Source organism: Acanthaster planci, linkage group LG18 (assembly GCF_054643075.1).
Source record: "Acanthaster planci isolate LZ-2023a linkage group LG18, COTS_SCS, whole genome shotgun sequence".
Classification (NCBI taxonomy): Eukaryota; Metazoa; Echinodermata; class Asteroidea; order Valvatida; family Acanthasteridae; genus Acanthaster; species Acanthaster planci.
Genome location: NC_141794.1, coordinates 6,404,933 through 6,416,949, shown reverse-complemented (window position 1 = coordinate 6,416,949; position 12,017 = coordinate 6,404,933). Strand labels below are relative to the sequence as shown.

Here is a 12,017-nt window from a genome sequence, read left to right as displayed (position 1 = left end):
AAGTGAAGTGGACCCTGAATCATGACAACAAATGTCTGCTTCTATGTCTGTTGTTGCTCTCAGTTAAAATTAAGATTGATCCACCCATAAAAGGGCAGATTTTTTTTATTTCCTTGGGGAGATTTTGTACCACCAAATACACGCCCATTTGCTGCCTAATTCTTATGTGATATGCATGTAAACATATCCATCATGAAATTTAAATTTAATCCAGTTGATGATAGAGTTTTGTTTTTGTTAGTCGTAATTCACACTCTCACAAGAGGCCCATCTTTCTTTAGAAGTGCATTTTGCAAGAACGGTATGCTCAGTTTTCATTCAATTGGTGTAAAAAATCCAGCAAACTGAGCAAGATTTTTTAAATGCACAGCGTTAATATCAGAGAAGATACATGAACACAGGGTATTCTACCTCCCAGCCCCGCCACTTAAAGGGCAATTCCCAACAAGTGGCTGGTACATGTATTTGAAAACCTCCAAATATGAGAGATTTGCTTTTTGATTCTGTGATTGTTTTAAGTCTAAAAGTTGAATCTTTTCACCTTTTCAACATGGATTGTTTTTCAATGCCATGTGAAAGGGATGGTCACTGAGTACCAGGTACAAGGGGTCTTTTAGAAAAACTACAAAAAGGTGGGAACAGAAATTTTATGTCCGGATTCAAAGGTACATGCATTTAAACATTAAAACAGCTCTCATCAGTGGTGATGAAACGGCAATTTAATAGAGCTATCAAATACTTCACAAATTATTCTTGTTTCAATTAATGCATATGAGCCCCATTTTTCAAATTTAGGACAGAAACCATTAAAGATTGTACATAAATGTAAACATGGCACTGTCTTGTGTTTGTCCTTCCAGGGAGGATTTCAGTATGTGATCCCAAATACCACTTTTTTGACTTTGCTACATACATTTATTTATTATAGAGTCTGTTATTAACCTTTCCATCCTAATATGACAGTTAAGAAAAATTTGGAAGGCAGAGTGGCACCCACCTGGAATTTCACACTTATGACCATGGTAACCTGACTCAAAGCAGTCGCAATATGTACTGGCGTATGAGTTGATGCAACGACCATTCAAGCATGGCATTTCTGATGCACACAGATCTACACAGCCGGGAACAGTTCCCTCTGCGGCAAATGAAGAGAAAAGAATGTTTTCAATGGCACACCGATTAAAAAATACATTCAACCATATCGACTAAATTTCCAAAGGGTTGCGGGTGGCCTGCCTAGTATAGTTGACCATCCCATGAAAAAGAAAATCATAGGTGCTTGGCAATTTAGTGTTGAAGGAATAACATGTTGACACATTTTGACATTAATCAAAAGAAGTTTGCATTAATACTTAAATTTCAAGTAAAACACAAAAACGGATGACTGAGGTAACTCCTACTTCTTGAATCACCTTCATAATATTATTTTGATTAAATAACTGGTTATGGAAGTGTGCAATTCATTTTGTAAACATCATTCCAACTATAACTGTCTCATGTGTGTTCAATTTTCTGAAGAGATATTTCAAAATATGAGCAAAATAAAAAATTCATCATCCCAATATCCAGTTAGAAACTTAGCTTTTAATCTCCTAAGAATTTCACCTCCCAAAATGCCAAGACTCACATGTTTTTCATAGGATGACTACACAGTACATGTACGTGATCTACCAAGTGCTGCTACATGTGAACGCATACGATGATGCTCTGTCATAGTATTTTAATTAATAAGTTGTTGCATGAAATTACTTAGGGACATATGCATCCATTTATCACCCAAAATACATGTAAAAACATACCTTTCCGTGAAATAAATGAGAAAAAAGGATAAGAAATGACGGCTGCTGTCTTATGAACTCTAGCTGGGGTAGTGTGTAGTGTAAGCCTCCTCACCTTGCATAGTGTAGTTCATGTGGTTCCAGGATTCCATGCCATCAGTCAGAAAGTATATGCTGTCCATACATCCAGTTAAATGATGGAAATCCTTGGGTGCCATGGCAGATGAGCTTGGGTTTAGACCTACAATGTCAATCAATTTACCATGGTTAGCAATCACATCTCACTTTGTGATTGATAGAGACTACAGAGGACAATGATCATTGGGATGTCTATATCAGTAGCAACCTTCAATGCTTTAGCACTTCCAACCGTAATCCAATGTATGGTTTTATGATACCGGTGTTCCATAATTTCACAAAGGCCAAAATAAAAAGTCCTCTTGTCCGGCACTTCTGCCCAGTTTTACGAAAGACACAATGTTAAACAGAAGCTCATTTTTGTGTTCAATAATAGATTCAGGAAATTATCACATGCACGTTCACACGTACACTAATTGGATACGTTGAATATGAATCAAGAACCGTGAATGTCAGAAACAAGTAGAAAAAGTTTAGCATGAAGTGTCAATGCAAAATTAACACTCTCCCGTCAAATATTTGACACAGGTGTCACCAGTGTCTACAGAAAGCAATTTATTATTCTGTTTGCGATAAGAAAAGCACGCATGGATTCCTCACAAAACAAAACAGGCTACACTGAAATTCACGTAAAATTGGATTTCAACAGGAGTAACTTTAAGGTTTTTGGAGAAACTGCAATTTATAAAATACAGCTGGAACCATGACAGTTTACAGTGCACATAGTACCTCCAAAGAACACGGCAGATAGTGAATCTAGGTTCTGTTGCCATTCAATGACAGCATCAGTCTGATACAAGCTCAGACCAACAGTTGTAGAATCGACACTGATCAACAAATCTCCCTCCATTGGTGTCTTAGTGTAGTTGACGGTGTGCCATTGGTCATCATTTAGTTTGTCTTTCAAAGAGAACCTAGAACAAAAGATTCACAGAATTGGAAGACAAATGGTCAATTTCAAAGAAGAGCATACATTTCAAATGCACATTAGTTCTGACAAACAGTGACATTAGTTCTGACAAACAGTAACCTTTCTCCACTCTGTATCATTTTCTGTACTCTAGATGTCAATATACAGCTGGGTCAGATCAAATAATTGATTATTTGAACATTCAACCAGACAGTTGCTTGAATATTCAAATACTCAGTTTAAGTCACATTTTCAGACAGCCAAGCCTCTGGAGAAGTAATTTTTGAATAATACAAATAAATAAATATATTTATCATAACAATACTTCAGGATTAGTTGGTATCCCAAAGCAGAAGTATTATTTCCTGTTTGGATCAAGCTTCAAGAAGGCAATGTGGTTGCAAATAGTTGAGGTTTTCTCTTTTTATCTCACTCTACTGCACTTTTGGGAATTCAAATTGAAATATAAATATTGGAATATATTTGGCACACACCTAAATCAGTGTATGGAGTACACAGTGGATTTCCCCAACATGAAGTCCGCAATTCAGATATGCAATGTACCAATGCTTGGTCAGGACTTTTGACAAGCATTAGTTGTCTAAGAACATAAAGCGCTCCTCCAAAAACTACTGCTTATCAACACATGCTTATCTTTTGATCTTCGGCTTGAGCCTTGTGTAAACAGAACTGACCAAACCCAGTGCAGACAAAACGGATGGTACCACTTGACAGATAGTGCAAACCCATACAGTATCGTGCAATGTGTTACATGCATCAACAGGTATAAGACTTCGAAACCCATGTTCCTTTTATGTTAACTTCATTGTAAAAGTAGTCACTCTTAGGAATATAGGGTAATTGAAAAAGCACAGTGATTTCAATCATATAAAAAGAGGTCTTACTAACAGTTTTTCCCATGCGCACCGAAAATTTCTGCTGTCTCGATGCAACGTGGCCACCACATGCACGCACATGCACTATACGTACGTTGTGCACATATACACATGGAAGCTGATGGCTGAATGCACGATTTGAACTGTTATTTCATTGGTAGCAAAACATTGTTTCCATAAAGACGGGGTGAACAGCTAATGAATAGAAGAAACTACCCTACGATTGAGGAGGTCAAAGGTTCGCGCTAGCCTGAGTTATGGTCGGTTGAAGTTGGGAAGTTGAGCAGAAAGAGAGCATAAACGGAGAATTTAAATGCAAAATGACACCAAAACATGACGAAACTCCAATGTTGAACTAAAAAATGACGGAGTTAAATCAATGAATTTTGCCAACTTATAAAGATTTTTCAAAAGGAATGTATCTGGAGTTCATAATACTCAATTGAGGAAGCAAATATTTGACACGTTTCTGGGCTATGGTAGAAAAACTAGAAATGAGCACTGATTTTTCGAGGGTATTTCTGTTTGGACAAGCTGCGTGGTTCAGCGGTGCGTTGAAAATGAGCGCCAAGGAATTGATTTGTATAAAAGGCTCAGCCAATGACTTCTTGTCAAGTCCCTTGATGGGTACTGCACAAGGATGCTCCAGGCTGTCATTAATGTCCACTAAGGCCATGTGAATGAACAACCTTACCCTCCACTGCCCAAATGCTCTAATGGCCTATGCCCCAAAAAGGTCTCATTTTTTTAAATTCATTATTTCGAAAAACAATCTTCATTGATAGATAATACATGTATAGCATTTATTTAGCCCATAAAAACAATATGTCCAGGGAGGAAGGGGGCTGGATGGTCTGCATGCCACTTGTTCTACCACCAGACAATGGCATCAGCTCATATATGTACTTGGGGGCACCAAGATTGAAGAGTTCCAAAGGCAACTCTTTTAGATGGCAATATCATTATTCCTGAAAGTGAGGCCTAAGGCTGTGTCTGAAATGGGCTTCCAAAGCTACAGTACACATCCATTGTCAGTGCTTCTCTGCTTATTAACAATGATGTAGACACCAAGTTCTACAGTCCGATAAAGCCTGATGTTTCAGTTTCATGTGATGTAATTGGCCCATAGGGACACCATTCTGTAAAACCAACCAATAGGAGCTCCTGTAGCATAGTCTGGTCAATGGCCGTTGTCCAGTGAGATGTGCTGTGCTGATGTAATTTAAATCAGTTATCTCCCACAAGAATATTTCACTTTCCCAAGTTCTCATTGCAATTGGCCTACATTGTAAATAAACAATAAGCTATCAACGAGGGAGGGTTCCACACACAAACATCAGTTGACACCCCTGCACACTAAGACTGTACATTCTAAGTATTTCTCAGTAAATGCTAAAAGTGACTCTCTAGGGCATGCTGATGCTTTCTGATGGCTGATATAACCCTGTACTCTGTAGGTAAAAAATTACTGATATCCCACTCCGTAGGATAATGGAACTAAGTTCCACCTTGTTTGGTCATGTTGGGGGGTGACTTGTGGCAACATTTAGGTTAACTTATATCCCGCCATAAATTGAATACCATTTACATGTACAGAGCATGTACATTGGTGTATTTATAAAAACAAAGAAACGACATACAAATGAAGAAGCCTTTAACTTGGACGTTGTCTTCATTTCATTACGTAGGCCTAGTACGCGGTCTGGGAGTCCACCTGGGCTACTTCACTAGCTGCCATGCCAACAGCATCCCGTTCACTGCCAGCAAACAAGGCTGTCTTCTCATGGTCAATGGACATAGAAAACTGTGATGTGTAGTGGTCAAACATCGTGCTCATCTCAAGCAAATCAGCACAAAGACAACACAGAGAAGGGCACGTTTTTCCTAAGCGTAATTTATCTGTTGGCGCCGTGCGTAGTCACCCACGCCGTGCGCGTCATCATTACACTAGTGGAGCGCCCTCGTTAGACCGTCAGTTTGTATGGGGTTCACATATGGAGCAATTTTGGCTGAGTTCGGGCGGCTTGTTCCTGTATGTTCGCAAACAGCTCGATTTTTTGTTCGTGGGTCGACCGCTCGAACGCCGGGAACAAACAACCGGTTATTAAAGCAACATGCAACATGGCGGGTCCATGTACGTTATTCGAGAGTTAAGGTTTGGATGGGCTGAATCAGTCTTTTCTATATAAACAGGAACGTTCATTTCTGTGTTTCGGAAAATAATTAATGTTAATTTTGCAAAACTTCCCATTGTCTACATGGTCTATGGCTTTGGAAGCCATCTCTCTACTTTTTGCAGCTGTTCAAAAATCAAAATCTCACGAGTTTTCCGTGTGTTCCTGTAAAACCCTGACGAGGAGGTGGTGTGTGATCCTGTTCCGAGAACAGTGTTCTTGAGTCGTGTTCCCGCCGTTCGAGCTCGAGAACAAGAAACCCGTGTCAAGAACAGGCCGCCCGAACTCGACCTATGGGACAGAGAGAACGCCCGCCTTTGTGTTGGTCATTGTTACGCTGGTATCTCAGAAATTCTTTTCAGACATCATTGTTAAGTGACAAGAAGCTGGAGTGTGTATGGGGATTGAACTTGTTGGGGAGGGGGTACTCCTCTGTCCCATTTCGTGCCTGGTATAGGGATTCAAGCTCAGTGTACTGGCCATGCATGGCGGGCGAATGGGGTGGGGAATGACTGGTGAGGTTTGGGGTAGCTGGCAACCATGTGACACAAGGGGCGCTGTTCATCAGTGGCGTTTATGAGCCGTTAATGGGTCAGTAAGTTAAGAAGTTGTATAATCATGGAGGTATAAAAAGTTAAAAAGTCAATAAGCAATAATAAACTAAACGAAATACCTGGCGTCGCCTGGAGGTTACCAACTCAGAGGAGGCCATTACACATGTGCATTGTAGTTATCTGTAGTTAAAATAAGGGACGCTGGGGGGCTCCGCTGGTGAGGAGGGAGAGGAGTTACGCCACTGCCAATACTGGACAGATGTGTTTCCAAATGAAGTGGAGATCCAGCCATGTGAGAAATCTTGAATACCTAGGGGCCTATACCTACAGTCAAGAAACATTGCCCTTTGTGTCCTTTGAGCGCCATAAAATTGGGTTTTGTGGGATCTATGCATTTATCTATGCCATAAAAATTCTCGTCATTCACTAGAGGCAAACTGAGGTTAACCGGCGAAACTGTGGGGCCTTTGCAAACCCATTTAATCCTTTGTTCATACTTTTTGAGCTTAACTCTGATTGATAATGGTACAAGACTTAATGATAGCTCGGCTTGACTCTGAAACGTCTATTTGTAACGAGGGTTCTTAAGATTACATGGGGAAAAAATAACCGCTTGGGGGGTACAAAACTGGGAGTTGATCCAAAAGCCCAACTCTCTGGTCTAAAAAAAATGAGGTAGGGGAAATGTACTTCCCATCCTTCGGAACTTACGCCCCCTAGTTGCAGCAACAGCCTTTTTACAAATTTTAAAGAATCGGACAATTTTGTTCAGTATAATATATCATGTATTTATTATTTAGTGAACGGTTGCGTGCAACTTAGAAAAACGCTGTAAAAATACTTGTCACGTTGTGCTCATTATAGGCTACGCTCGCACCTCAGACATGCTACATAATTGTATTTTCCTTCTCTCTCATTTCCTAGACTTAAGGTCATAGGGTCATAGTCACCACTTTTACAGTTTGGGAGCTATTGGGGAAAGTTTGGGCATCAAAGATCACAATTCGGCCCACTGGTGTCTGAAGATTGTTTCCCCAAGATGGAGGAGATTGGTGGCCAGCGCCCCCCACACACACTTTTTGCAGGGCCTATAAAGGGACGGGGCTTAATGGATCAGCCTATTAATGGCTGATGCCTGACGGTCTAACAACTGCCCCCTCCCACTTTGAAAATAGTTCCATCGCCGCTGGCTACATTTTCCCAAAAGTAAACCTTTTTTAACTTGGTACCCCGGTTTCTTCCCATCTGTTATCGCCCAAAATAATACATAAGTGTGTGAGTATATAGGCAAAGACTTCTAAACCCAACGTGCTTCAAGAATGACGGAAAGTCTGGAGGGTACCCTGACGAGTTCATATTTTCACTGTATCACGGCCAACCATTAAACAGTTACGGAAATCTGAAGGGCACATTCGAGCACGAATAAAACCAAATCAAAAGCATATAGTTGTAAACAAAGGACAGAACTGTGAAACCTGCTTTTGAAGAGCGGCACTGGACTCCCGCCGTTAGTTTCCCCATCATTTTTCGAACGCACAACTGCCGCAAGCTTGGGGGCCGTATCAGCTGTTGAAAAATATTACTGACAATATTGGCCACTTAAGTCGTCAAATCTTCCTTTTTAGTTTGTACCCTCTCGGAAAAGTCGATCAAAGAAGTTAAGCCTTTTGCAATACAATTTGCTCGTGAAAATGATGAACAAAACGAAATGATCGGTCATTTTGCTGCATAGTGAGCACCCCAAATCAATTTCTGGTAGCTTATAGTGAGACTTCAATCAAAGGAGTGTTTCCTAAGTTGAAACACTCTGCATAGGCCTTTGTTCAGGGTAACTGGACATAAAATGTTCATTCAATGCTTACCAGGCAGAACAAAATTTTAAATTCAGTTATAAATTTCAAATTCAATGAGATCAAAATCAGGCTGAGCAGACAGACAGGAAGCCGAGATTTGGAAAACCCGTTCAAGATGTTGGAAGCAAGTTTTCGTCTTGTCTTGATCCAGGATTTCAAAAGATTATACCTCGGCGCTTATCTTAGGAAGTTGGCTTCGATTCGCCATAAAATGCAGGTCTATGGACTGCAGACACTGCTACTCTATGGCTTGATAGGCGCAGAATTTATAGATGAAGCTAGTAATTCAGACACGCCCTTTGGCAGGGGTTTATTTTGTAGGGTGGACTTCCTGAAGCATCCGTAGCAGCCTAGCCAGGTCTGGGTTTGCCAGTTAGGTTAAATATAAATTGCAAATTAAGTTCATGGAGTCACAACAATTGATCTGGAAGTACTCTGTGACACAGTATTCAATACCTGTATCATCTATTTCTTATTTCACAATTCATTCGATTATTTTATGTAAAGAATACCGTTGTATAACTACCATCACTACAACAAATGATCGGCTGTAACGATCAAGTCATTTTAGCTAGCAAATTTTGCGTCATACCAAATGATGTTGTATGTACATGCAAATAAAGCTGTCGAGGGTTTATTACGATCATTACATCGAAACTTGCGATAGGCTTTAGTGACTGACGAGGTAGCATTATTTCCCCATGAAATTGAAGAAAGAGCCACCTCAGGTCGTCATTCAATAAATTAAGCGTCGGCAATAATCTAACATTAAAAAGTAAATGGACGATTTGGAGCCGCACGTGTACAAGACCAGGTAAAGTTGGAAGGTACAGAGGGCGCCGCAGACCCGAAATCAATCCATCTGACTTTATTTTCGACATAACAATACAAGAAAGTTACTAATAAACATCTTCAATTCACAATATTCAATGTGGGTGGGGTCCCTAAAAACAAAGCTTGAAACTCGTAAGCCGCCAAATATGACAACCTCAAATTGCAGCTGAACATCAGAGAATAGAGAATCAGAGAATATTATACGAAATAAAAGCCAAATTCACCCAACGTACCTCTATAACCTTTTCTTCCTCTTCCTCAGATAATCTGTATCCGTTTTCTCCATAATGGTTTTCGCTTATGTTTTCACTTTTCCGATTGTGCATTTATAATTGAGTTACGATTTTGATTCGTGAGCTCTTAATACATGTATCTCTAACTTCTCTCATTCAGTCACTTTGCCCTTGGGCCGAGGTACCACAACAAGGGACACTTAGGTCTTAATGGCATGGTGTTATCATAATCGTACTAATTTAAGTTAAAATGGTATGCCGCTTGCCGAGCAAGAGTGGAGCCAGAACTAAGGCCGGGGGCGTTTAGGGGATCAATTATTGAGGAATTCTTTAGGTATCACAACTTTTTTGGCCTTTTCGAGGGGTAAGATTTAATTTTTTTGCGCGCTGCTTTTAAAGAAGCCGGAGGAAAATAGTCTCTAAATATCACCTTTCTCAATTGATTGTTTAATTTCTCCTTTTTTGAAGGGAGTCCCCCTGGCCCCTCCTCAAATCCACAATGTCCCTTGAACTATTCCTGCATCACGGCTAGGAGCCGGCCTAGTAAATGTTCAATGATAATCGCGATACCTGTCTCAACAGTCAGACCGAGTGGGTTCAAGGGATTGTTAGGGCGGGAAGCCAGTTTACATGTTCTCATCTTCTGTCGGGAATTGTGTCATATTCATAGCATACAGGTAAAGGAAACGCCTTGAAAAGTCTCGACATTTTCATTATTTGCTCCAAAGAATGTCTGCTCGATGTGAACGCCTCGCTTGACCTCTGAGTCATAAGTCATAAAACTTCATCATCCGGATTGTGTTCGACCATGCAGCGAGTGGGGGGAGATACTCTTCGGCACACGTACACATGTACATGATCACACCATGGATCGAATCCCGCGAACCGTCGGTGGTGGCGCGGACACAAGAACCAAAGTTCAAAGTTTAAAGCTTTGTGCATGCGCACCCCTTCCCGCCCCAAAGTTGGCCATGTCCATCCGTACATACGGTGGAATTTGCCAGTTTTTTAAGACAGTAGTAGCCGAAGAACTTCAATCTTGGGCGGTAACAACCAAATCTGAAATCAGGACCTAATTCTACCCCCCCCCCCGTCAAGAGGGATGTATAGGAAGTTTACACTAATTTGGAGCATTAAAATGTGGCAATTTGAACTAACACAAAAACAAGAACATCTAAGTAGAAACCATCTGCCATCAGTGGTGTTACATATCCTCGGGGACTATTAACAAGGAGGGAAATGTTATTTTGCTTGACAAAAGCGCAGATGGAATTTATACACAAATATGTGCAAAGTCATCTTGATGAAACTATCCGCGTCAGGCATGGTCGGATATACATGTAGGGTTAGTTCACAGCATTGACACAGGCTGTGATGCGGTTGGTTGGTCCCAAGAATGTGAACTTTGAATTCAACTCAAAAAGAGATATTGCATGGTGCTTACCGCAAGCTTTCCATCACAATCGACAAAGGTTTTGTAGTTATGGTTACTTACAATTACTTTATGCCCTCGCGTACGCATGTGAATGGGAAAACTTATTATTTGTCTCAGGAAGATTGGCATCTTGGACAATACGTACATGTTGGTCAATCTTTCCAAAATTTTGGGCCAACATGACATTGATAGATAATACAGGAAAACATTTGGAAGTCTCGGCTTGAAACAATAGGCATTGCAACGACATCGGAAAATAAGGTCGATGGAGACAGATTCTGCCGAGGTTCAAAACTTTCTTTTTCATGCATAACTTGGTCACCAATAGACGCAACCTCCGACTGAATGTGTTTGTCATATAACGCAGAATTCATGAATCTACATCACCTAAAAGATTTTTGTAACTTACTTTTCCATGTGACCATCAAGAATATGACTCGCAAGTAGTTCACCGTGCCGTAGCTCAATCCAAAAGAGATAGGACGGTTCATTGTCGGTTTTGTTGGAGTAGTGGTGAAGGTACAGTAGGGCGTCTGACTCGAGGGTCTTGAATCGGAAAGACGCTCCCTGTCTGGATGAAGGCAGCCAGTCAGGATAGAAACTCACAAACGACGAATCCGTTTTTGTGAAAGTAAAAGAATTTGCTGGGTGCGAATAAAACAAAAGCAGGAGAAAGCCTATAGATGCCAGGAGTTTGCCGGGTGTGCGGGTGGACTCCATGATGGTTGTAGTGTGGAGGAGAGTCACAGGCTGATCGGCTAGCTCCAGGCAGAGCTAGGTCACTGCAACTGCCCCAATATAAGCCGAACTCATGACGAACCCCATCCGGGATTTTCAGGAAGCAAAAATTACGCAGCAGCCCTGGTAAATTAGCATTTTGTCGGTCTGATATTATGTGCTCCCTGCTTATTCATCGTCATTCAGTCTGTACCCTTACAGGGATTGCGCTGATTGGCTATTTATAGTTACTGCCATGCATGTGATCTGAGGAAGGCACATGCGCCTTAATGTTGGACAGCAAATTTTGCGGATACATATTTATTGCCAAAGTCTCACAAGTCATGTGCGCATGACTGTGTACTTACAATACACAAACTGTGTGCCTCGATACCAAAGACTTCTGACCATACTGCACCTTGGTTTGGATGAAGCTCTTTCATATTCGATAAAAGAGAACAGAATAGATGATGAACGCCGATTCTTTGGTATTTC

General features: G+C 40.8%; 1 protein-coding gene across 6 annotated transcripts in view; it reads right to left on the bottom strand.

Moving 5' to 3' along the window:
* Positions 1 to 11,578, bottom strand: part of LOC110982710 (axotactin-like) — a 69,233-nt gene extending 57,655 nt beyond the window's left edge. For 4 of the 6 annotated variants that reach the window (XR_015428241.1, XM_022241340.2, XM_087148407.1 and 1 more), the window contains exons 1-4: positions 11,215 to 11,578; positions 2,646 to 2,830; positions 1,894 to 2,019; positions 998 to 1,135 (exon numbers count right to left, since the gene is read on the bottom strand). Coding sequence is in view for 5 of the 6 variants with exons in the window: in XM_022241340.2 (XP_022097032.2) it covers positions 998 to 1,135; positions 1,894 to 2,019; positions 2,646 to 2,830; positions 11,215 to 11,525 (760 nt within the window). In the remaining variant the exon portion in view is untranslated. Of the gene's footprint in view, positions 1 to 997; positions 1,136 to 1,893; positions 2,020 to 2,645; positions 2,831 to 5,362; positions 5,584 to 11,214 lie in introns of those variants that run through there. The other 2 variants (XM_087148409.1, XM_022241339.2) reach the window with 2 other exon arrangements.
* Between the last annotated feature and the right edge of the window lie 439 nt (positions 11,579 to 12,017).